The sequence below is a fragment of the Suncus etruscus genome, chromosome 6 (genome assembly GCF_024139225.1).
Source record: "Suncus etruscus isolate mSunEtr1 chromosome 6, mSunEtr1.pri.cur, whole genome shotgun sequence".
NCBI classification, from domain to species: Eukaryota; Metazoa; Chordata; class Mammalia; order Eulipotyphla; family Soricidae; genus Suncus; species Suncus etruscus.
This window is the reverse complement of record NC_064853.1, coordinates 102,042,687-102,069,913: the sequence shown is the minus strand read 5'-3', so window position 1 is coordinate 102,069,913 and position 27,227 is coordinate 102,042,687. Positions and strand designations below refer to the sequence as shown.

The 27,227-nt window shown below is 43.5% G+C and overlaps 1 protein-coding gene across 1 annotated transcript in view; it reads left to right on the top strand.

Annotated features, from left to right (window-relative positions):
- The window catches only part of EPHB1 (EPH receptor B1), a 411,882-nt gene that overhangs the window by 264,682 nt on the left and 119,973 nt on the right, over window positions 1-27,227 (top strand). Inside the window, exon 5 of the mRNA XM_049775927.1 lies at window positions 16,635-16,970. Within this exon, the coding sequence (XP_049631884.1) occupies window positions 16,635-16,970 (336 nt within the window). The remainder of the gene's footprint in view (window positions 1-16,634; window positions 16,971-27,227) is intronic.

Below are 27,227 nucleotides of genomic sequence, written 5' to 3'. Positions count from 1 at the left end.
CCTGAATCATAGTAAACTTACAATCAACACTAGAACTTGCTTTGGTTACATCTCTGGAAAGTGTGAAGACTGCAGCAGTCATAGAAACTTCCAGAAAAATGGGATATGGAGCTCTAAGAATAAAGGGGGGGGGGTAAAAAGGGAGAAGGGGGGTCCAAGTTTGATGTTTTCCCTGAGTGTCACAGCAGAATCCATCCCATGATTCCATTATACTATCACTTTGGCCTGAAGATGCTGAATAAACAGACAAGAAGGTGCCAGTGCTGTGACCTTCAACTCAAGAGCCCAGAGCCCTCAGGACTTTGCACAAGATGTGGGTGGGCAGTGCAGGGTAGAAGGCTCTAGCAGCATGAGCAGCCAGGAAGGTAGGAGAAGATACATTCTGGTGTAAAACCCAGCACCCAGCTGCACATCTTTAGTTTTAAATAATCGCTATTACTGAAGGATGAGATGGAAAGGAGGAATTTATGAAGCAGGTGAAAATAGATAATTATGCCTTATAAAATTGCTGTCTGTGGAAAACTATGCAAAAGGATCGGTGTAAAAATAATTACTTTGTTACGTCTCTGACCACAGAAGCCCTTTTTCAGTCACCCACATGGGGAAAACTTTGATGGACAGATCCAGAGACAAGCTTGTGCATGTCTGGATTCTCAGCTTCCTCCAATGCAGTGGATTTCTCTGCAGTTCTGAGTCTAAAAGTGGAATGAAAGGGGGCTCAAGAAGCTGGTGTCCCCTTGACCTGTCTGAAGCTCTCCTGTGAGGGGTTCCCTGAGATTCACCCAGAACCCTGAGCACACTCTTGATTCACCCAGAGAAGTAGAAAGCTGAGTGACAAGATGGAAACTTTGGTCTGACCTGAGGATGATGCCTTCAACATATATGACAGTTTGTCTAAGCAGGAGCTCCTCAGAACTGGTTGTGATGGAGAGCAGATGAGGTGGTGGAGAGGAGAGGCTGGCTGGCCCAGATACAGCTTTAATGTCAAGGGTCTACACACTGAGACCATATATATAGTCTTCTGAGCATCACCAGAAGTGATCCCCAAGTGCAGAGCCAGGTTTAAGCCCCGAGCACTGCCTGAGGTGACTCCCAAATAATTTAAAAAAATAGAATTTTTTGTGTATAGACCCAGATCTCTCACAAGGTTAAATTATTTGGAATAGTGATTTCAAGAATCTTTCAAATAAAAAGTTGCAGCCAAACTGTTTGCTAGGAGTGCTCTGGCGTCTATGTCTGGCTTTTTAGATCTTCCTGCCACTTGCTAGTTCTATAACATGAAGCAAGTGAAGGAGTAGCTGAGTCTCAACTTTCTGTTTTTTTTGTTTTTGTTTTTGGGCCACACCCAGTGATGCTCAGGGGTTACTCCTGGCTATGCTCTCAGAAATCGCTCCTGGCTTGGGGGACCATATGGGACATTGGGATTGAACCCAGGTTTGTCTTAGATCAGCCACATGCAAGGCAAATGCCCTGCCACTGTGCTATCACTCTGGCCCCTGAGTCGCAACTGTTCATTAAGAATGGGTGAGTACTGGTATCTGCAGAGCTCTGTTAACAGGGATGCCATGTGCAGGAATACCATAGAGACCAGTCTTTAGTAGATGGGGTGCATGTTAGGAAATGTATAATTTTATATTTTTACTGTTTGTTCCTGGAGTTGCCCACCTACTTTGCTATTATTTTCCAAGTAGGTTAAAGCTCAAATCTTAGAACTGTCATTTACCGAACACGTGTTCCTTTGGTACTCAAATATGAGTTCTTTTTTCCGATTCTTATTGTTGAAATCTAGGAGTGCTCTCCATACTCTTTTTCTCTGCAGGCTCACAAACTTTTTGAGACATTTTGCCCAACTTCTACTTAGACACATGCTGATTCTTTTCCTTCTCTGAGGCTCACAGAGCCCTGATTTAACTGGGAGGTTTTAGAAGTAAGAGAGGACTTGGACAGAATGTACTCACCGAATCTACTCACATCTCTATTTTTTAATTTTAACCAAAAAGGAATTACAAATCTATCACAGTAATATTTAAGGCACATAGTGACAATGAATCAGGGCCATTCCTACCACCATAGTTATTCTCCCTCCACCCCTTTCCCAGCATGCATCCCATATCTACCTCATTTGCCCCGCCCACCAGACTGTTAGTGTAACTGCTCCCCTCTGTGTATAGCTTGTTATAGATTGGGTATCGATTCTGTTGTCGTTTACTATGGGTTTGGTTTTTAAGTCTGATCATTTTTTTTTATTTCCACTCAATTTTCATAAGACTGTTTGCTCCTGATGTCATTCATTTTTCCCTCAATTTTTGAGGCAGACCAAGATGATTCAAGTTCTGTGGTTCTGTCAGGGAAAAAAAAAAGAAAGCTGGGAGGAGTCCTTCTAGAAGCTATAAAAATTTAAAAGAAGAAAGGGGAAAAAAGAAAAAAAAATCCAAATTAAAAAAAAAAACAAGCACTGTCAAAAAAAAATAACAGCAGAAAACCAAAAACGAAACAACAACCACAAGAAAGAAAACAAAGAAAAAGGGGAATGAGGACTGATATGGCAATGTTTGGGGTTTTATGTTTGTTTGTTTGTTTTTTAGCATAAACACAGTAAGTATTGAGGAAATTAGAAAGGGAATTCCCTTGGCCTAAGAGATATCGGGTTTTGCCACCATTGAAGCATATTGTCATGGGAACAAGTACAGGCTCCATACATGCTCATTATCTAACCCCAAGGCCTTTCTATGATGCCAGGAAACATTCTGTTTAGTTGTGGATGGCAAAATCAGTTCTCTGTAACTAGAGATCTTGGTATTTGCGTAGGTCATAGGATAAAGTCTAGGATAGAGTCTTTCTTTATGGTTCTAGAAGTTCTGCTTTACAACTTGTTATAATCTGTTGTTATAATCAGTCTTCTGTAATTAGTGGTTTTGGTTTTTGCACAGATCCTAGGACAAAGCTTAGGATAGAGGCTTTCCTATGGTTCCAGAAGTTCTTCTTAGTCATGGTTGTCAAAATCAGACCTCTGGAATTAGATATATTGGTTTTTGTACAAATCCTGGGCCAAAGCCTTGACTAGGGTCTTTCTTATGGTCCCAGGAAATGCTCTGCCCAATTGCGGTTGTCAAAGTCTGTCTTCTATAATTAGTGATCTTTGTTTTTGCACAGATCAAAGGATGGCATTTGGGCCTGGAGAGATAGCACAGCGGCGTTTGCCTTGCAAGCAGCCAATCCAGTACCAAAGGTGGTTGGTTCAAATCCCGGTGTCCCATATGGTCCCCCGTGCCTGCCAGGAGCTATTTCTGAGCAGACAGCCAGGAGTAACCCCTGAGCACCGCTGGGTGTGGCCCAAAAACCAAAAAAAAAAAGGATGGCATTTGATTTCATCTCACCATTAGGTGATGAGGTAGGGCAGCCTGCTCTTAGATCAAGTTATTGCTGTTTCCTCATCATCAGGATGTCTTATCAATCTAGCACAAGTTGCTGCCAGAGCAGTATTAGGAATTCCCCAGGGGAAGTTTGGTTTCTGGTGCTGTTGCAGGGAACTATGTCCATTCTACATTTTGTATCTGGGATTCTAGGTTGGATGGTTGCTGTTCGATCACATGAAATCTAAGTTGAGTCCCCATGATAAATGTTCAGGGTGAGAGGTGCCCTTGTATTATAAAATTTATGGGTTCTTCTCCCTAGTTGATAAGCTTGTTTCTATACATAAATTCCCTCCCCCCTTTTAGTATGCCTTTGCAAAAGGGAATAGTGCCATATTATATTTCTGGTGCATTTTGGGGTAAGAATGGCAGGCTATTCAATCTCTGTGCTCTGCTTTTAACCTGAGCTTTTATCTCACATCTTTATTTTGAGGTAAAGAACAAGCTGTCTGCTCAATGGGTTCCTCTGTGTCAAGATGACTTTGTGGTGGTCCCAAACCAGGGCTCTGATACCTGACTCATGGCTTCACTCCCAGGCCTATCAGGGAGGCTAGAATTTGGTGGCATTTATATCCAGGGTCTTCAACCTTACTGCAAATCTCCACTTAAAAAAGACAGTCCAGGGGCCGAAGTGGTGGCAGGGCATTTGCCTTGCACACTCTAACCTAACTCTAACTATAGGATGGACTGCTATTCAATCCCCTGGTGTGTCTCATATGGTCCCCCTAGCCAGGAGCAATTTCTGAGTGCAAAACCAGGTGTAACCCCTGAGCATCGGTGGGTGTGGTCCAAAAAGCAAAGAAGAAAAAAAAAGACAGTCCAGTGACTTTGCATCTTCTCTCTCCCATCAACATCTCACCTCTTTCCAAGAAGGAGGGTGCCTTACCATATACCTATGAATAGCCATCCTTAATCTTTGGACATAGGCTCTCTATTCACTGTGCTAGGAACCTCTTGATATGCTGATTTGATTTTTATCTCTCCTCTTTGATCTTTCACATGGCCAGAACCTGCTGTTGGGATCAGGCACACTGGGGGGGAGGGTGACACTTGGCTCCACCCCTTACACCTTACAGTGTATCTTTGTGAGTATTCTCTAGTATCTCAGAACCTCGTCTCCAGGAAGTAAATATTTTGTTCACTCATTCATTATTACTCATGTGGGATGATATATGTTATATTTTTCCTCTAGTACTTTTTGGGAAACAGTTGTGAGGATGTTTTGTAGCATGTGTGACCACTGAGAGAGAAAATGCTGCTTGGTACAGGGTGGCTTTGATAGGGTGGGCCTACTGGAGAATGGGAGCATGATAGAAGAGTAGTAGGAAGCTATGGGCAATAATGATCCCTGTTTGCACACAGTGAGCAGAGATGGAGAACCACTTGGACCCTGCAATGAAGGTTCTGGCTGCTGGCAAATAAGAATAGGCTGGGCATGTGAAGAGAATTTTTCTCTTCCTTGAATAAAGTTCAGGCATTGTCCCAGGCACTGGGCTTGTTTGCAACTCTGGTACATTCACTGGTGCCACCTCTACCCTCTACCTCCTACACTTGCACAGGAAAGCGGTGTCCATGAAACTGTCATGGCATGCCACCATGCTAGATTTCACTATGGGATAGGAGCACAAGTGCATGTCACTAAGCCTAGTTAGAGTCTCACCATACTTCAAGTGCTGGATTAAACTCCTAACATGGAGGCTTTCCATCTCAAATAACATGATAGGGGCTTCTGATATTCCCAGTAGCAGAGCAGTTGAGAGAGCCAAAGCCCAGGAGGACTCAGCAACCAACCCTGCTTCACACATTAGTGAGCTTCTCTATATCTATTCTGGGTCTTGACTCTCTCTGAGGAAAAAAAGCAGTAGCCTCTGAGGTGGCCAAGAACTAAGTAGTACTGATGCCCACCACACCCTACCCAAGATAATGATGAATAGAGTCTCACTGTCCCAGTTTTCACATGATCTCTAGGCAAGTCTCTGGGACCCATTGGGGAGGGGATGGATGGGATGGAGCCACCAGCCAACTTCACCACTTGCCCCAATGGATGATCATTCAACCCATTATATTAGTACTTCACTAATATAAGTTCTGCAAGAAAATGCTTGGGCAGGCATGTGCTTAGAAGCACACATGCTTGTGTTTGTGAAAAATTTACCTGGCAATAGAATTTCTGGGTTTCTGGGCACATATGCTCAAGAAACCCAATTGATATTACCAAAATGTTTTCTCAGAGGATTCAACTGATAATGCCCCCCTGCCAGGAGCTTGCAGCTGCTTCTCTATTCACAGGCCCAACAGGGTTTTATCAAGACTTCCTGTTTTTACCACTTTGACTGATGACCTCCTAGTCAACTAGATTTGCTTTCTTCCTGATTGCAGTGAGTGTATTTTTCAGATGTCTATTGACCAATTTATTTTGTCTTCTGGGAATTGTCTGTTTATAATTCTCACCTTTTTCCATTTTTTTAAAAATTGATTTCTCTGTGCACATTAATTACATGTGACATCCTACACTCAGCCCTCCACTTATTTTTTTTTCACTCTGAACACTTTTTCTTTCATATTGTAATCTTCGAATTTTTTTAATTCAAACTCAATCCTCTCTTTCTAGTTTTTGGACTCTGGTAACCTATTTAGGGAGAGGTCTTATGAACTTCTTTCCTATATTACTTTGTTAAAACTACTATTTTCATTTATATAGAATCTAGTCTCTTTCTCCATCCAAATATGACTTTTGCATAGGAGGTGCCTTTGGTGCTTTTATTTATCCTGCTAGATATAATGTTCCATCAACTCATCAGAATTGCTCATGTTTAGTGAAATGCTTCTCCTATTGTATACCTAATAATAATATATGTTTATATTCATTCTTTCTTATTTACTATCTTGTCTATTCTACCCTCAGCTCTGAGCTGTTCTAATGATGGAGGCTTTATAGTCCTTTCTATCTGCTGGCAAACCATGTCTCTACTACTGTTCATTACTTATGTCTCCTCTTCCTCCCCTGTTGCTAAAACTTTTATTTCTTCAAAATTAACCTTGTAATCAGCCTCACATGTAGTGAAATGTGTGGGTTAGTTGGGGAAACATGCAGCTCCCTATCCTGGAGTCTGCTTGCTTCTGCTCCCTTTAGTCAGGTTTATCTTACTTTCTTTGTAAAAGTTATTGGGTGTTGAATCCTAGGCATTTAATGGGTTTATAGATTTGCATCTATGGTAGGAGTAATGACCTTCTCATCATAGATGAAATCAGAAGTTGGTCAACTCTATGGGGAGAGTGTTCACATCTGTCACTCAAGTGGTACCGTGACCTACCAGGGTCTCATTTGGAGAATTATGGGGATTGGTGAAGAGTTTGAATAGGATCTGATTTTGAGTGACCTGTACCTTTCTGGGAACTATATCTAAATTATTTTATTTGCTTTGTATTTCTTATGACCTTGAATTGCTGTTTTTGGTACACAGGCTTTTTCTATGTATCCGGAGAAGAACAGCACATGGCTCTTTCAAAGCTGCACAAAACAGTATCTGAAATATTCTCCTGTCCCATCTCACATGCCCAGGAAAACAGAATGAATAATCCATGAACACTTAACCTGAAGTCTCTTTCCAGCTGTTAGCTGGATGCCATTCTGATATATAGTCTTGATTAAAAATAAAAATACGGATAATCACAATTGGGGGATAAAATCTTGTCTTTCAGGGAGGGGACTTCTGATTATTTCTGAGAAGTTGTAGAGGTTCAGAACCCCTCTCTGGACACCTCTGTCTCTCAGGGTATGTCAGGAAAGTAAGTTGTTAGTGCAGAAGCCTTGAGGCCTAAGTCTGGAAGCCATTAGCCCATTTCCCAATATAATCAGAGCTAAAATTAGAGAGTGCACAGTGTGTAGGGGTGGAGAGTTCTGGGGTGAGACACTTCTCCTGGGTATTTTCCATGTTTTTTGTGATTCTAATCTCTAATAGACCTTTATCTAATAGCTGCCATTCACATCAGAAGATTAATGGCATCTGTTTCCTTTTTCTAGTCCACATGTGCATCAGCTAGGATGGACATTCCCAGCTCTCAGCTGTGTCAGGACTCACTCAATAAAACATGTGGGTAGGTATGGTTCAACATCTGCAATTCCCTTATGGAACTGGCCAGTCAGAAATGCCCTACCTATGTAGGGCCTGTTGTTTTCTTGTTCATAAAGACTGAACAGTACCCTAGAGACCTTTGCCTCTGGTGATAGAAAATTTCTAGGAGTTTGCCTTGCTGGATGTGACCTTGAGTGCCAGGATGTCCACAGAGGGAATCCTTCCCTTGAGGCTGCCCAAGTCAGAATGCCATGAGAAGAGCCCAAGCACGTGCCACCTTCTCAAGCTGGAACAGAATATCCACACACATAGGCTGTGGAGCTCTTCTGAGCTCTCAGAAGCCTGAAGTAAGCGATGTTTTTCTGAATTCAGAGGCCCTAGGTGCTGTGTTCTGGACAATGCCTTTTATTTTTTATTCATGCATATGCCTGGTCATTCCTCCTCATATATATGAGAGATGAGCATTGATTCCAAAGGAACTATGCCTATATGGATAATAGCCTTCCATGCAGGAGAACTTGCAAGGCCTGCTAAATGCCTCAGGACAGAGTCTGCCATCTGTGTCCCTAACAGTATGATGCAACAGTGTCCCTTGGCTCAGCATCTGGCCTTCTACAGGCAATGGGTACAACCATTCAGCCTTGTCAGTTAATAGTTTTGAGACTTTTGTGCCAGCATCCTGTAGACTTTGAGCATCTGGGGTCAAACTCACATCCCCTCCCATCAGCATTTGGCACACAACAAGATCCCAGTAAGCATATGGGGGATTATAAAAGGCCAAAAAACTGTTCATGTCTCACTAGTCAAAGCTGGCATTCTGCCATGGTTTTCTCTTTGTGAGTCCACTGCCCAGTAGACTTCTGAAGCTCATCAGGACTGAGAGAGCTGCAAGGCCTATCTGTAAGATCTAACCTAGCAGAACCCTACAACCTGGAACATGCAAGGATCTCGGTGGGAGGTGACAAAGCTCCCCTCTTTGTCCTGGCCTTGGTGTTTTTATTTGTTTGTTTGGTTGGTTGGTTGGTTGGTTGTTTTTTATGTTTTGGTTTTTTTTGTTTTGTTTTTTGAGCCCCACCCAGTGATGCTCAGGGGTTATTCCTGATTATGTGCTCAGAAATAACTCCTGGATTGGGAAATCACATGGGATGCTGGGGATTGAACCTAGGTCTGTACTGGGTTAACTGCATGTAAGGCAAATGCCCTACCACTGTGCTATCGCTCCAGCCCCTGGTCCTGATCTTGTGCCACGAACAAGATAGAACCTCCTGTTCTGTTTCACATGCCCAGGCCGTGGTAGGGCCTGGCTCCTTGCACATTCCTGCTGAGATATGCTGCTTTTGGGGGGCCCAGGGCCTCTACCTTTTCTAAGACTTCTGCAGCTATGTGAAAAACTCAAAACTCAGACCTTGAGGGGCTATTTTTGCTGGAAAGAAGTATCCCACCTCTTTCTTCCAGTCAATTAGCTCTAATGAAGCAGGAGGAATGAGGACTTTCTACAAATAGTGGTTCAGAGAGATGTGTTATACTCGGTTCTTTGAGCCTCCTGAAATCCTTCCCAGCAGAGTCCCTCCTTGTTTTGACTAATCGTTTTTTCTTATTACTTGCTGTTATGACTCGGAGAATTGCCTGAGATACAGGCTCAGTGTTTCCAAGACCCTAATGAACAACATGTGTAGACTTGCTCAACAAGGTCTGGAACTGTGATCTCTGTTTCTACAGAGAAAAGACTAAAAATGGTTCAGTAGCGAGCATTTACTGCTTCTAGGAGAGAGTGGTCTTGCCCAACACCAGGCTGAATTGTCTCTCAGTTGCATCTTTTACTCTTAGACTTTTTTACCTGGGGACAAGAGATTGCGGACAAGCTGTGGATACCACCAAGTTTGTGCTTTGATCATGGTTCTGCCACTCACCTGAGATGGGAAAATTAGTATGTCTCTGAGCTGTAGTTTCCTCATACATGAATGAGAGTAGGAACCTATAGGTTGTTAGGCATTGTGCTGGAACCTGAGACTGCAGGCTGTGAGGAAGATAGGGGGACCACTCTTGGAAAGCACTGTCCTGCTTTCATGGCTCTTCATCTTTTTCTTTCATGGAGGTTCACTCCTGTCTCTCTGCTCCTACCTCAGAAGTAAGGATCCAGATTTCTGTAGTTCCTAAGTCAACTACCATGCCCATGCATACTCAGAATGTACCACTTGCTATGGGAAAGTGTTGCAAGTCAGCCCCTGAAGAGGTTGACTGATGGAGGGATGGAGGATGAGGCCTTTCTCCTCCAGCTCGGACCACGCGTCTGTTACCCTGTTCAGCTGGCGGTTCTGAGGTGAATGTGGCGGGAAGAAAGCCAACCGGCAGTCAGGCTTCCGAAGAAAACAGCTCTTTATTCTGTGAAGAGGCTGAAGCCCAAAGGCCTAAGAATAAGCCACAGGAAAAAGGCCTCTTGCCTTCCACAGACCCTTGCTTTTATGCCCCAGAATCAGGTACCACCCAATGGTGGGATCAGGTACCACCCAATGGTGGGAGCAGAATCAGGTACCACCCTAGGGTGGGAGCAGAATGCCAGGTCACACCCTAGGGTAGGGCACAATCACCGATCAGGGTAGGGTCAGTAACATAATAATCCATTAAAATTTTACATACACAACAATTCCCCTGTTTGTTTTTAGTAAACAAACAATATTGTCTACAATTATTAAAGGAAAAACTAATCAATAATAAAAGAGCGGCTATTTGCATAAGCGCATCACAGGAAAATGTAAAGAAAAACTTCTTACCTAAACACAGGGTGTCTAAAACCAGAAACATGTATCAAGGAATCATCTACAAGCTCTTGAGAAGATAAATCTACGACATACATAGATCCTTCGAAGAGACGCCAGAAAGGTTGTGTAGCAGGCGAGAAGAAGCACCTTTTCTTTATTTGTTGTTGTTGTTGTTGGTTTTTGGTATTTGGTTTTTGGGTCACACCTGGCAGCGTTCAGGAGTTACTCCTGGCTCCACGCTCAGAAATTGCTCCTGGCAGATACCGGGATTCAAACTAATGACCTTCTGCATGAAAGGCAAACGCCCTATCTCCATGCTATCTCTCTGGACCCATTTTCCATTCAAGTCCAGGTAAACCAGAAAGCCCATCTTTGAGGGCATTGAATTAGGCCCTTATTTTGGAGGAAGAAGCATATGCCCTCTGCACAGTGGGGGGCCACTGCAATGATGACCAATAGGCTTCTGAACTTAAACCAAGTTCTTAATCCAGGCTGAAGTCCATATGATGTCCGAAATAGATGTACCAATATGGTCAATTATTTATAGATGGGAGCTTAAGTCACAAACCAAAACAAAATGTAAATAAACAACTTGTGTAAATCAACAACTTGAGGGCCCATTCAAAATGGATGGAACCTCCTATAAACCTAGTATTTTGCCTATGGTGTGCCCATGCAAAAAACCCTGAGTACAAACAAAAATATCATTTAGGAAATTATAGACAACACTATCTAACGCACTAACCTAAAGTCAAGAAAGCAAAACCCTAATGTAATACAACATCAATTCCTAAGATTAAAAACTAAAATAGAAAAACATTAATTACAATAGTCAAAAGAAGTGTAGTAACAAATATAAATTCAAAGGATTACAATTATAAGAAAAATACAAAAGGTGAAATTTCTACAGAGTCCAATACCAGTCTGTAAAGATGAGGGGTCTGAAATTCTGAAAAGACTGGCAAAAAACACTTGATGGGTCTGGAAAAGTGGGTTGAAACCTGGTACAGAAGATAACATCAAGCTGAATGAAGAAGGAAGGCCAGTATAGTCATCCATGTGTTGGGGCATCCCCAAATGTTACATCATTACCATCATGAGTTGGTTGGGCTTCTTTATTTCCTTTGGGATCAGTGCAATCTTGGGGTAGCCATTGTAGAAATGGTCAACAATAGCACTGTGTATGTGGATGGTAAACCAGAAAATTAGATAGCACAGTTTAACTGGGATCTAAAGACTGTGGGTCTTATCCATGGATCTTTTCTCTGGGGTTACATTGTGACACAAATTCCAGGTGGCTTCATTTCCAACAAGTTTGCAGCAAACATGGTACAAAACTCCAACAGTCACAGATTTCTTCCTCGGGCCGAGATCAGGAGGCTTGTAGTTGTGGGTGAAGGAGATGAGTTGCACATGTGAAGGGAATCCTGAAAATTAAATGTTAAGGACACAACAGGAAAGGACAGTGGTTGCTTCATATGAGGGCTGTTCCTATATTAAAATAAACAGTTGTCCCCAGACTCCATATAATGGAGAGAACATGGATAGGCAGGAACCAGCATTGACCGGGCAGCTCTTGTCAAATGCCAGAAATTCCACTTAGGAGGGATGTGGCCATTCTCTCCAAAATAACTTCTTATCTTTCACCTTTATCTCCCCTAAACTTCTATTTCTTAGTGTCACAGAACAGGCAGTGCTCACTGCCATGTGCCCTCACCAAGCTTTCTCGGGGCAGCTGTACATATGTGATATCCACCACACTGAGTAGAATCTAACAGCCTGTTGAAAAAGATCATCAAAATGCCATTAGTTGAATGGGTACTGGGTCTTAAAGAATCAGCAGGATCTGGGGCTAGCACTGTGCAGAGACCAGGAATGTAGAGAATGCTAGTGTTTGCAAGCAATCCCCTGACTGTACAGTAGCCGAGACAGGAGGGGCCTAGTGGCTAAAAGTGAGAGGGATAGAAGCAAAACCACATGGTATTTGAAGGATGTGGAAGGAGGATACATTTATTTTTTGTTTGTTCGTTTTTGGGCCACACCTGGTGAGGCTCAGGGTTCACTCCTGGCTATGCACTCAGAAATCACTCCTGGCTTGGGGGATCATATGGGATGCTGGGGATCACACCATGGTTTGTCTTAGGTCAGCCAAAAGTAAGGCATATGCCCCACCACTGCGCCAGCGCTCCAGCCCCTGGGAGTATATATTGTTAAGGAGTGAACTGGAGTTTGAGCACAGGAATGCTCTCATCACTTGTATATTTAAGGGGACAAATGCAAGGGATACAAAGCCAGATTGGGAAAGCTTTGTTAGGAGACTTATCCCATAGAATAGAGGAAGTTGAGAGGAAGTGCAGAGGACAAAGAGATAGAGCTGTCATGTGTAAGATAAGGCCACAGAAGATGTGACTCCTAGGGGCTGACTGGTGACAACACTAAGTTTCCAGAGCACAAGGACTAGTTTGTGTTTTCCTAAATCACTAAGTAGTATGAAAAAAATAAGACTGGTGGAGAAATAAGAAGTTTCCAGGTGAAGAGAGAGAGTGAGGATTACTGTGTGTGTGTCTGTGTCTATGTGTGTGTCTGTGTGAGACTGCACTTCCAGAAAGCTTGGCCAGAGAGCAGAGCAAAGTGGCATATGCAATGCATAGAAATGCCAGGAGTTGAACTAGACGGCATTCCCACCAGCAGTGGATAAGAGTTCCTTTCTCTCTACATCCCCGCCAACACTCTTCATTCTCATTCTTTGTGATGTGTGCCAATCTCTGGGGTGTGAGGTGGTACCTCATAGTTGTTTTGATTTGCATCTCCCTGATGATTAGTGATATGGAGCATTTTTTCATGTGTCTTTTGGCCATTTGATTTCTTCTTTGTCAAAGTGTCTGTCCATTTCTTCTCCCCATTTTTGATGGGATTAGATGTTTTTTTCTTGTAAATTTCTGTCAGTGCCTTGTATATTTTGGAGATTAGCCCCTTGTCTGATGGGTATTGGGTGAATAGTTTCTCCCACTTAGTGGGGGGATCTTACCTTTATGGAAAGCAATATGGAGATTCCTCCAAAAACTGGAAATCGAGCTCCCATATGACCCAGCTATACCACTCCTAGGAATATACCCTAGGAACACAAAAATACAATACAAAAATCCCTTCCTTACACCTATATTCATTGTAGCACTATTTACCATAGCAAAACTCTGGAAACAGCCAAGATACCCTTCAACAGAGGAATGGCTAAAGAAACTGTGGTACATATACACAATGGAATATTATGCAGCTGTGAGGAGAGATGAAGTCATGAAATTTTCCTATATATGGATGTACATGGAATCTATTATGCTGAGTGAAATAAGTTAGAGAGTGAGAGAGAAAGATGCAGAATGGTCTCACTCATCTATGGGTTTTAAGAAAAATGAAAGACATTCTTGCAATAACAACTTTTAGACACGAAAGAGAAAAGAGCTGGAAGTTACAGCTCACATCATGAAGCTCACCACAAACAGGGATGAGTTTGGTTAGAGAAATAACTACGTTTTGAACTATCCTAATAATGAGAATGTATGAGGGAAATAGAAAGCCTGTCTAGAGTACAGGCGGGGGTTGGGTGGGGAGGAGGGAGATTTGGGACATTGGTAATGGGTGGTTCTCTTTACATGACTGAAACCCAAACACAATCATGTATGTGATAAAGTTGTTTAAATTAAAAAAAATAAAAAAAAGAAATGCCAGGGGGTGCTGTGTAGGGATGCAAACACCAATTCAAGTAGAGAAGCTGGGACCATGAGAGCTGATCAAGTTGACGGTCAAGAGAGAGGAGGCCATTGAAGGAGGCAGGGTGGGAGGTCACTGTCCAGGAACCTCCAGATCCATGGCAGCTCTTTGTATGTGTTCCTTGAATGAGCTCAGGGTGAAATAAGATAGTGAGACTGAAGAGTTCACCACAGTCCTAGCAGCAAGCAGGTCCTGTGTGGTTTGATTCATTCTGTGTAGGAGAAACAGTGGCCTGTGACTGAGGTCAGGCTGTCAACTGTGAAAATGAGATAGGCAGGAGTGGTGTTGACCAGTGGGAGCTAGTGGGTTGAGTCTCATCAGTCTGAGCAAACAGACCTGAGCCAGACAGCACTGACCAGTCTGCACATTAATGAAGAGCCATACCAGGGGAGATTGCCCAACTAGGCACAGATCACCCAGGGTGGAACCACCTGCCCCCACCCTCCACAGCTAGCTGGTTGCTGGTGTGGCAAGCAAAGGCTGTTTCGGCTGGTTCTCATGGGCAGATGGGTGGTAGGTTCTGGAACACTCTCTGTAAGACTTGAGTGAAACTGCTTCCTGGCTCCTGCCCTGTCATGGTCCTGCGTCCTGCATGAGAATGGAGCTTTTTACTCAATCCTAATGGATGTTAGATGTTCCCATACTGATTCTTCTTTCATGTCCTAATAGAATTCGGTTTAATATTTGCTTTCTGCTCTGGCTGCCTGCTATTGACTGATTCAACACAGAATCCTTCCCTGGTGCCCCCTGCCCCCCCCCGACCTCGTTGTTATTTCCTCATTTTGTATGTTGGCATTTGATTCCCGTTTCTAGCATGAACCACTTTACACATGTCCCCGTTCAGCTGGTGACAGTCACATGCATGAATTCTGAATGCTGTGCTCTCTGCAGTGGCTGCTCCAGAGATTCAGAAGGGGGGATTTTGTGTAGGGTTCATTTCCATGAGTTAGACACTGAAGACATATGCAAATCTCAGTGGGGATACTTCAGGCTGAGATCTCTCCTGGTCTGTGGCAGGAGATTCTCCAAGTTAATCTCAAAATTCCCAGCACAGTGGCTGTTAATCTACCAACATTTGGCCTCCCTGCTAGGTACTAGGCTTTCTACCAGGCATCTCCATCTTTGCCAAAACATGAACAAAATCCCAAATAGAGATTGTTCAGAGGGGAAAAGCTGCCCTCTTTGAGTTCCAGTGGGCTTGTAGAAGAGCCTGTTCAAATCTCCTGTTATCCACAAACAGATCTGACCACCAGAATTTAGATGAGGCCAGATTGGAAACAACTCTTCCCCTAGTAGGAAATGAGAGTTGGTTTCACTAGCCAGCAGCACAGGGCTTACAGATAAGAAGATGAGCTTTGGAATCAGGCTGAGATAAGTGTACATCATGGCTTCAGTCCTTACAGACCTCATTATTGTGAGCCAATTCCTATTCACAGCTTTTTCTTTTCTCTAAAACAGAATTCATTGCTGCATCTTCCTCATAGAGTTCTTAGAGGGAAATTAAGTGCATGTGAAGTTAACATATTGTCTGGAACAATATACAAGTTAACATATTGTCTGGAATATGATGCTCTTTTAATAGCTATCATGGTTATACCTGACTTAGCTTCTGGTCTTCAAGCATCAAACTTATGTAGTATGAACATTTATCTGCCTAGGTATTCTAGCATAAAGAAACTCCTCTATTTTGCATACATACCACCCAGACAACAAATTGTATGAAATTTTTTGGAGGAATTCCAGAACATATTAGAACTTTAGACATAAAAATTCAACCCTCGCATTCTAAAAGTTCTAAAAGTTGAGTTCAGTATATGTCCATTGGTGTTCATATACTTTATATGCTGAGGGGCAGTGTCTGATTGCATGAAGGATGGCAAGGAGCATTGAGGATTGGGGTTGTGCTTTGATTGTTATGAATTGTATTTTAGTTCTATATTACAGGTCTCTCTTCTTTCTTTCCTTCTTTCTTTCTATCTTTCTTTTTCTTTCTTTCCTTTTTCTCTTTCTTCTCTCTTACTCTCTTCCTTTCTTCTTTTTTCCTTCCTCTCCCTCTCTCTTCCTCTTCCTCCCTCCTTCCCTCTCTCCTTCCCTCCCTCTCTGTCTCCATCCCTCTCTTCCTCCCTTCCTTTTACCTCCCTCTCTTCCTCTCTTCCTCCATTCCTTCTTCCCTCTCTTCCTCCCTTTCTTCTCCCTTCCTTCCTCCCTCCTTCATTCCTGCCTTTCCTTTCTCCTTCTTCCCTCCCTTTCTCCTTTCCTCCCTCATTCCCTCCTTTCCTTCCTTCCTTCCTCCCTCCCTCATTCCTTCCTTCCTTCCTTCCTTCCTTCCTTCCTTCCTTCCTTCCTTCCTTCCTTCCTTCCTTCCTTCCTTCCTTCCTTCCTTCCTTCCTTCCTTCCTCCCGTCTTTCTTTCCTGACCAATGGCACACCATAAAAGGAAATTTAGTGATATATTGTATTGTCCTCTTCCATTTAATTCAAGATAGCTTAGAACATGGACTTTTGGGGTGATGTTGAGGATGGGAAAGAGATGTAGACATAGCACCAAGGTGAGGAAGGACTAAAGGCAGATAAGGAAGCCTCTTTCCATCTTACAAGGCCCTTCTTTGTCTCCTATAGGTGTGCCATCAGGTCCTCGCAATGTCATCTCCATCGTCAATGAAACCTCCATCATTCTCGAGTGGCATCCTCCGCGGGAGACAGGTGGGCGGGATGATGTGACCTACAACATCATCTGTAAAAAGTGCCGGGCAGACCGCAGGAGCTGCTCCCGCTGTGATGACAATGTGGAGTTTGTGCCCAGGCAGCTGGGCCTGACGGAAAACCGTGTCTCCATCAGCAGTCTGTGGGCCCACACCCCCTACACCTTCGACATCCAGGCTGTCAATGGGGTCTCAAGCAAGAGTCCGTTTCCCCCACAACATGTCTCTGTGAACATCACCACAAACCAAGCTGGTAAGTCTACAGGCATATCTTCTCTGAGTGGCCAACCTTCTGTTCACCTCTGTGGGCAGTTGTTACACCCATCCTATTGGTCTAATTGCTGCCTTCTCTCCAGAATTTAAGTGTCAGAAGATGGGTAATTTGTGATCAAAGAGCAGACAGGAGTCCTGGGTTTTACCTCTGACAGTGAGTTATAGTCTGAAAGGTTTCCTTGTGTTCAGCATGAAAACAAAGCTGTATCTCCCAGCCAGAATAAAGCTCAGTGCTCTGTATTTACCTGGGTCAACTCATTGCCCTTGGAAAGATGGATGGACAAACAGATGTATTCATGGACAGACTGATGAATGGCTGGGTAGGAGTATGGCATGATCTTAGGAACATAAGTGCTAAAAACAGCCCAGTGAAAGAAATTTTCTAGACATCATTTGATAACGTCAACATTGCCTTCATAGATTATTTTTCAATTAAACCCATGTAATTTGAGTGCTTTTTCCTCTCTAGCTTGCTCAGATGAATGCTACCGTGTTCTAGAGATCACAGAGAGTTGGCAATAGATCAGTCCCAGGATACAGTTTATTTCTGTGACATGCAGAGCAATGAATGCATTTCCTTCTTTTCCTCTTATTTCTGTCTTTCTTACTCTTTTGACCTTTTCTCTTTATTACTTTTCACACCTCTTAAAACAATCTATTTCTTTTTATGTCCAGTTAGCCAGCTCATTCGTACACTCACTCACTCATTTATTTATTCACTCATTAGGAAGAGACAGTTCTTTAGTATGTAGCTGTGGAGGAGTTACTCGGCAGGCTACGGTGACCCTGGGACATCATTGTTTTTCCCAGGAGACTCATTAACTGGAGAATTTGAGGAACTCAAATCTGACATGCAAAGCTGCAAAGTGATGCAGCCTGAGAATCATGGACTAGACACATGCAATTGCTCCAGGGGAGGTAGAGGGCAGTGGGCAGTGCAGCCAGAAGTGATGGTGCATGCAGAGAGGAAGGGAGTAGGCCCAACAAGGCCAATGATACTTAGAGTCCAAAAGTTTTCTCAATAAGACAATTCTACAAGTACTGTGACTGGAACAGCGGAGCCTGGCACCTCCCTTTATGCTCTCTTGTGGAGCTTCCTCTTCTGTTATTCTCCATCCTCTTCCACTCCTTGCCTCCCAATTTTCAGGCGCATTCTGCCTCTTTTCATACCAGGCATCTTCAGTGACAGATGATTCTTGGGTTTAAGCTGTCAGAACTGAGCAGAAAAAAGGTGTTGTTGGAGAGCGGGGCTGTCCAGATGGCTGTGTTGTGGCTGTGAACGTGTGTGTGTGTGTGTGTTCATGTGTGCGTGTTTGTATGTAAGTGTGTGGTCACGTGTTTACATGCACACATGCATTGTGAGAAAATGAGAGTGGAAGTGTAGAAGCATCCAGCTTGTGACCATAGTCCTGGCGTCATGGAGACAAAGGTTGTGACAGTCTGCCGGAGCCATGGAGAAGGGAATGAGAATTTCTGCATTATGTTGATCAATGTAACATGGGCAGCCTTTGTTAGCAGTGTTTCCCTTAGAGAGTTTCAGCCAGAAAACTGGCTGAAATATTTGAGTGTCCCGGCTTATGGGAATAGTCATCCTGCCAGGCTGTCATGTTATGCTGGGCTTGGCTGTCTTTTCTCTCTTTATAAGCATGTGTGAACAAACCTGCTACTTAGATGGGTTTGCTTTGATTCCTGCCCCTCCCTTCCCCTGTCCTGTTATTCCCAAACCTGCCCATCTGCTTGTCTTGCCATCTGCACCTTTGTGGGCTGTGGTGGACCAGAGTCCTATGAGGGACTCCAGACTTTGACATAGTCATTTCTAGCCTCCCCCACTTGTTTCTCAAGAAACATAGTGCCTGTGTCCTTTGCCTCCTGTTGATGCCTCCCCCACCAAATCCTTCCTCTGCCTTGATTGTGTAGTTTTATTGCCATTACCACCTTTCAATCTGATTTCTCCTTGGCAAATGGATGTCAGAAAGTTTGCATGGAGAGAAGGGTACTTCCATTTCTATATAATAATTGGAAACAGTTTCTGCAATGATCAATGTTTTTTTGCTTTGAGGGTTGTGGGGCTCTGGGGAACATGGCACTATAGCACTGACTTGGAGATCAAGTTTATCTTCAACCCACTAAAACATTTTTAAGACAATAACTTTCAAACAATAAATTGTTTCATGTAAATAATTTAATATATAAAAATTAGAACCCATTCCTCTGTACAGTTTAGAAACATAAATAGAAGTTCTCCAGGTTATAGGAAATGAGAAAGAGATACACTTATCAATGGGTATCTTGCAGGTGCTAATGACCCAGACCCATTATGGGATGTGGCAGATGGCCCTAAATCTCACTAATAAGGCGAGGCATATTTCATCACTTCCAGGACACCTCTCGGCTTTTTACCCACGTACCCAATTTTCTTGCCTCATCTCAAGTTATGATGTGACCCCTGTTGAGTTGTGTATGTGTGTGTGTGTGTGTGGGGGGTGTTATTCTGACGATCTCATTGCTTCTTTTGAGCCATGCTAGATATAGGGCAGGACCAGAGCAGTCCTGGAATACTCAAACAAGGAGGACGAATGTATAGAAGTGCCTGTTTCTGTTCAGCTATTCAACTGTTCAGCTGAAGATGGCTGAATGGGTCCTGAATGAGAAGTAGATGAGAAGTAAACAATAAAGCTAGTCTCTTATATCTGTGTGGTTTTTGTTTTGTTTTGTTTTGTTTTGTTTTGTTTGGATTAATGAAGGATTTTGAAATGTGTGAACTCCTTTGATCCCTATAATTACCCTGTGACCCTAGCTCTATTGTTCCCACTTTCTGGAGTAAGGAGCATGTTGTTTTAAATAGTGGCCAACATTACATCCCTCTCAGGTTCTGTCTTCCTGTTCCCCACCTCCTAATATGAATGGTCCCTAGTTTTCCTTACATAACTATCAAACAAGGTTATTTTAAGCAGTTTATTCTATCCTGCTGGAAAGTGGGGACCTCAGTATCTCCTTCCCTAGTTACTTTCCTAGTTACTTTCCCACCAATTCTATGATACTGAGTATAGAAGACTCTGGGTTGTGATGAAGTTGTGATGCGTGTATGTTCCTCAGCTGCATCAGAGCCTGAAAGTGATCACAGTACAGGGACTGTATAGTCTGTGAGGTTCACAGGAGAGGAGGATGCAGCAAGTTGGCTTCCAAGTTTGACGTGTTGCTCAGTAATATCTGACTGAATCCTTAATGTGTGCCCCTGCTCTGGGTTGGCCTGCCTTTGTTCAGAAGCTGTGAACTGCATCTGATTCTGCTTGTAGCTCCCACAGCTCATCAGACACAGGATTTTTACCTTCTTCCTTCTGAGCACCTCCCAGATGATCTCTTAGGAGCCCCATGGAGACCCATGGTTCATTCTAGCTGACTCTGGTATCCAGGAAAAGGGTTACAGTTAGTGTCCTCCATCAGATAGACACCCCCAACCCAGGATTTTGTTAAACCGCATGCTTTTCTCTTAACAAGAGACCTAATGGGAGGGGTCAAGATTCACATTTAGGTACATATGACTCACAGTAAATACATTTTTCTCCTCCAATGAGACACAAGATATTGTCCCGAGTTTTCAGTGTAGATTTGGGGAGTATTACATCCTGAGTGGCCTCCACTCACATATATAGTCATGACCACTCAGAATCTTGAATCATGCATATATTCATGACCACTCGAGAACTGGATTCTCGGGCCGGCGAGGTGGCACTAGAGGTAAGGTGTCTGCCTAGCAAGCTAGCCAAGGAAGAACCGCGGTTCGATCCCCTGGCGTCCCATATGGTCCCCCCCAAGCCAGGAGCAATTTCTGAGTGTTTAGCCAGGAATAACCCCCTGAGCATCAAATGGGTGTGCCCCCCCCCCAAAAAAAAAGAACTGGATTCTCCAAGTTCAGTGGAAATGGCAGAGACCTACTGCTTTTGAGTTCATCCAGTGGATCTCATTCCCATCAAGATAATCACAAAGAGGAGGGAAATGTCATACAGATAAAGAAACCAGGTCATCTTTTGAAATGTGCTGAACCTTCCCACATGAGCAAAAGATGTATAGGGTTTTCAAATTCAAGTTTGTAGCCACTCTATCCTCTAACTGATCAGAAATCGCATTATGGTGAACTGTGTAAGTCATAAACTCTCTCTAAGCCATTGCCATCTAGCTGGGCCACTTTAACTGTCAAAAAAATGTCCATCATCTTGGGCCCAGGTTGGTCATGAATTATGCAGTCACTGATTCACGTGAGGTCCTCAGGGATTCAGGTTTGCACTGAATACAGCTGCCTGGAGTTTAAAATAGACCAGATCAGGTGGAACTCTCTCTGTTCCAGTGGCCAAGAGATCTGCAGAGAGGCTGTTATCGCCACTAATTCCTGCAGTCACTCTCTGCCACTTGGCCTCAGATTCAGACTGATGGCCAGATCATCTGGCTGTCACTGAGTATTAAAGTGAGTCACAAACTTTACTGCCCTTTTCTGCTAACTAAATTCAGACTGTCGGACTTAGGAATGGGGACCTCAGAGGAGATCTTAGAAAAAATGAAATAAGTCCCATCAGATCAGCTCAGCCGTAAAATCAACTGATAACAAGATAAAATAAAGTTAGTGAATTTGGGGCTATTTAAGGCTGAGAGAACAAACTCAGAGGCCCATGATGTTCAGCAGGTTATGGAGAAGAGCAAAGCTCAGCAGATGGAGGGCATCTGGAAAGGAGAAGGGGTTGGGGATGGTAGGGATCACAGCATCAGAAAACAGGGGCAATAATTGGTGCCACTCCAAGTGTTATTAGATCTTATAAGCGGAATGTCCAGATTTGTAATGTTGACAGCCATTTAGAATATTGTAAAGTCATTGAAACCTAGACAAATCCAGTTCTTCCTTAAGCCTTTTGCTTGTGGTTTATAGCCTCTGAATCCGAGGCCAGTCTGAATGCCTACGTCTGTGGGTGAGCATGCCAAGTCTTAGTCTCCTTCCACAAGCCACACTCACCTCCTGATCTCCTGATCTCATAGTGATAGAAGTGGTGCACAGGGTGGGTTCCTCTCCTCCACATGCAACTCATTCCTGTAAATCTTTTAGGCAACTGCTATTTCTTTTTTCTCTATTATACAATGGAAGCAAAGACACTGATTCCTAGGGCTGTTGTGACAAGACAGGTGATGGAAACTCACCTCAGGAGCCATGTGAGGGGTAGGGAGATGCACATCATTGCTGACAACATATCCTGAGCAGAGTGCAATGTGCTGCATATCTTCCTCCAGTCTATTTTCTTCCAAACATCCTGGTCTCTTTGTCCACAATCGATGCCATTCAGATCTGATAAGTTGCAGGTATTATTGGTCTATCCATGATTCCAGGAGGGAGGAAACCCCAAGAAAGACCAGAATGAAACCTGTGTTCTGCTGACTTGAAGATGCAGGCAGAGGTGGAGCTGTGCATGTACCTGCCACAGAACCCCAGTACCTCACATGGGTGGGTGTGCTGCTCTGAGGAGCCTGCCTGTCTTTCTTCTGTCTATATTTGGAAAAAAATACACTTTCCCCCTGACTTTCAGGATGCCATCAGCAGTATTTTTATTTGACATTTATATTATACTCAGTTCATGTGTGGCCTGCTGGGCCCATTGCATGAGGAATGCTAACATATTCACAAAACTTACAGCACAGACACAATCCATTACTTCATTTTGTTTAAAAAATACTACACTACTTGTCTTAATAGTCAAGCGCCCCTATAATTTGTCCATTTTTAAGGCATTTTTGAAGTTCCTACACAATTAAAGTCACTTAGAGACACTACTTTTCCCACAAAAGAATTACCTAGCCCCCCAATTCCTCTGAATACATCATCTAATTTGCATTATTCCTTGGTTAAATATAGTATTTGCATGCATAAAGAATAATCTTTGAATATGAAAAGGAATTTTATGATATTGCAATATATTGAGCTCTTTGGAGGAAAGATATTATGTAAATCTCAAAATTAAATATTAAAACAATATTACAGTGCTGCCTGTAAAAATTTAGAGAGCTAAGATCCATATGCTGAAATTAGTTCATTTTTAAGGGCTGAGGTCTCATTGGAAATTAGCAGGGAAAATTTGCTCGGGAGTAGAGAAAAGATTGAGTCAGAACTTTAAAAAGACTGGAACGACTTTAAAGAAAACTTTCATTGAAGTTAATAAAGAAAAGTTAAGTACAAACTTGAGTAAATGAAATTTTCACTGTTCTAATTCAATTTCAGAGTTTATTTTATTGCTTTCCTCTCACTGTTAATTCTAAAAAGATTATTTTTATTGTTTCTTAAACTCTGACATTCAGAAGGGTCTTCAGAATGGCCTCTGCAAGGTGCTGACCATTTGCAAGCAGTGGTGTTTTTTTTTTTGTGTGTGTGTGTGTGTGTGGTTTTTGGGTCACACCCGGCAGTGCTTAGGGATTATTTCTGGCTCCATGCTCAGAAATTGCTCCTGGCAGGCACGGGGGACCATATAGGATGCTGGGATTTGAACCGATGACCTTCTGCATGAAAGGCAAATGCCTTACCTCCATGCTATCTCTCTGGCCCCAAGCAGTGGTGTTTTACTTGAGCAAAGTTAGGAAGCACCAAGCCTCACTCATAAAGGCTTGTCTGCCCCTGGCAGCCTTGGCATTCTTTACTAGCTGTCACACTGTGGCAGTCTTCTCAGGGTGCTCCATCTTCAGGAGGGAGGGCCCACACAACACAACTTTGCTAAATGTTTGCAGCTGTCTGGTGGCCCTGTACATAGCCTGTATGTTCTCATTTGGTGGTGTGTGGAGTCAACCTGCTAGGCCAGAAGCCAGCCTACTAGGCTGCAGCTGGCCAATTTGACTCCTCCAGATCAGTCAAATGACCAGTTACCTTCTTTGCATAAGGCTGCTAGAAAGAAACCTCAAGGTAGGGATGTGAGGTTGGCTCTGTGAGCCTTGATCCCCTTCTGGAAAGTTAGAGAGAGGCCAGAGCAGAGGAAATCTGGTAGCTTCTTAGCCGGAAAGGACAGGCAAAGTGGCGAGCAGGGTAGGCTTTAAAAAGGATCAAAACAGGAGAAGGAAGTGGTGAGTGGTTAATTTTGGTTCTTTACCTTGGGTAATGTGTTTATATATCTAGTTTAAGGTTAGTTTGAGGTTTCTTTGGGCTGACAAATTGGTTGATTTCAGGGTCTCTTGGTCAGACTTTCCTGACAAATATTTAGCACAATGTATGGCATGTATACATGGCTCCATGAAATAGGAACACAGGTGCAGACAAAGGTCCTAGCCCAAGGGAACTCATGTTCTAATCTGGGGCTAGGGACCCAGAAAACACACTGAGTGAGGAAGCCCATGCACAGGACATTTGGTACAACAAGTTTTGTACTTCTTGGAGGTTAGGCTGTGAGTCAGCAGTTGCCACAGATCATTTCACTCTATGGTGTTGGCTACTCTCTAAAGCAGGCTTGGATGGAATCTTGGCTGTTCACTAACTGGCCAGTTACAGTTTCTTCTAGGCCTCTCTCAGCTGTTGGGCCATAATAGTTGGTGCTGAGACTCTCTCTGTTCTGGATCTTGAACATTAGCCAATGATGCTACTCAGAGTGGGGAAAATCTGAGAAAGAACTGAGGAGATAGCTCAGACATAGGGGCACATATCCTGTGTTCACAGTCACCAAATTCACTCCCTGGTATCATATGACTCCTGAACAACATCAAGGAGTCCCCGGGGACATCCAGCATTGTTAGTAACAGACATCATCACGTTGTTCTGCCAAGCATTGAACCATCAGTTCAATTGGTTGTCCCTGGCAGTTGCTCTCAACCCCCTGAGCACTGTTTAGAAGAAACTTAACCCCCCCCAAACCAGCTGAGATATCCCTATACTATGTGGTTGCCAACATGTGGGCAGAGCCCTATTGGACATCAAGGTCTGTTTGCTCATTTTAGTCTATCATATGTCACCCAATGCCTGACTTCTGAAGTAAAGATGGGTTCTTGGAAGCAAGACTGTAATGAGTTTTTTTCCCTATTTGGAGCCCAGATGAGACTGTGACACTGGCATGATAATGAGACCCTCTAGAGGTACAACTCTGTATCCCCACAGGAGAGGGATAGAATGTGAGCTGTTCACTTCATGGTCCTCTGACAAATATCAGCTTCAGAAGCAGCTGTCATCTTTGAAAGCTCATGCCCTGTGTCCATCTTACATTGTCCTCTGTGCCTAGCGTGGTGTCTGAAATTCTTCATTCAGAGATTGTTCATTGAACAGATTCAGAAACCTCTCAACTGTGTGTGAATGAATGCCCCCATTCATCTAAAATAGACATTTAGTACAGCTTGAACCCTCTCTGTGGTCTCCACCGTCCACTATGTTCCACATCCAGCATCCTGGTACCTGTGCTGGAGTGGAATTAAGCCACTACATCCTCCTGGATGTTGATGAGATTTGGGGCTTCCAGGATGCTCTGCCTGCTTCAAATATGACTCTATGGAACCACTCTGCTCTGCCCTGCTGCCCCCTCCTGCCTGGGTAAGCCCAGCTGCTTTTACCATCTCCACAGGGGTGCAGGGGGATGGAGCTCTGCTGAGGTTGTCTGTCCACCTGTGCCAGTTCCCTGCCTATCATTTTCACAGCGCCATGGAGTTAAACAGGCAGGAGCACCAGGGGTGTTTGAATGCAGCAATTAACAAAACAGTAATCAAGCTAAGTGTTTAATTTCAGAAAATTAACATCTTCTCTGAACGGATGTGAAAGATGAGGGAAAAAGGCACATTCAGTGTTCTGGGTAAATAAAGGCAACTCTGGCCTTAGACAGTTTTCAGTGTAGGGGAGACTGTGCTAGGCCCCCCCTAGCCCCACTCCTTATCTCCATGCCCTGATTCATTTTCTTCCACAAAATCAAGTGAGGGACCATAACAGCTATAGTCTTGAGCCCTAGAATTTCAAAGTTTAATTACTTTTCTTGTTCTTTTTTGAAGCTAGAGTAAAAGAAATGTTGTCTCTGCACAGAAGAGTTTCAAGAGTCTGTGAGTTTTCATGACCCATTACAAGTCCTGAGTGTGTGTAGTTGTGACCTTTCAGAATTGGGGTCAATGATCAGGCCTTGTGGTGTGGTGTGCTGATAAGTCTCCCTACTGTGTGTTCAAGTCATTAGTCTTTCAGTAGGCTCAGAGTTCCATGAGGAAAAGCAGGTACCAGTCCTCTGGTAGCCTCTGTACATTTGCATGGTGGCCTTAGTCTGAGATGTCCTGGCTAGTCTTCTATAGGTCTTGTTAGTCTGGTGGTTCCCCAGAAGCAATTGCTTATTTTTCAGAAATGGTTTTGCATGTGGGGTGGGGAGCCTATAAGGTGATAGCATTCTGGATCAAGGAGAACATAGAGTTTCCTGTGGCTATGGGTTCATCTACTGTCCTGGAAGGGAGAAAGCTCTGGACAGGGGACTGGGAGGGATATAACAGGTCTGAGATTGGGATTGAGGGGTTCAATAGGGTAAGATCTCTAGAAGCAGTGAAGATGCCCCCTGGGGGAGCAGAGAGGACATGTGATCTCCCACAGAGGAGGCAATCAGAGATCTCTTCACACACATCAATGGGGGAGGCAATTAGAAATCTCTCCAAGTCTCCAACAGCTTTCTTAGAGCCTTATCACAGGCTGGCGGTGCAGAGAAAAAGAAGTCAGAAGCGAAACATGCACTATGGTTTGCTACTGCACAGAAGGAATCTGGGAGTCTTCCAGAGATGTTCAGGAACAGCATGAAGGGGAGATGGGTTCCCTTTAGCGAGGAATTCCTTTGGGAAGAGATCTTGAGGTATTTATGCAAGGTGAATATTCATGCACCAATCTTCTCTGTGAGAGGGAGCTGAACTTTATTGAAAGGTAAAGAATGCTGGAACTGAACTTTGAAGAGGATAGAAAATGTGTTACCGTGCCATTGCAGAGGTTGGCAGATGGAACTAAACTAATTCAGAAGCTCCTTCTGAACCTGAGAGATAGAACAGTGGGTAGAGTACTTGCCTTGTATGTGGCTTACCTGCGTTTGATTCCAGCATTCCATATCATCCCCTAAATTCTGCCAGGAGTATTCCTGAGAGCAGAGACAAGAGTAACCTCTGTGCACTGCTGGGTGTGACTCCCTCCTTCCCCCCAAATAAACAAACAAGACCTCAGAATCTCTAGGAAGCATTGAGGACTCACCTGCTGGCTCTCAATGATCTTACAGTACAACTTCTAAGT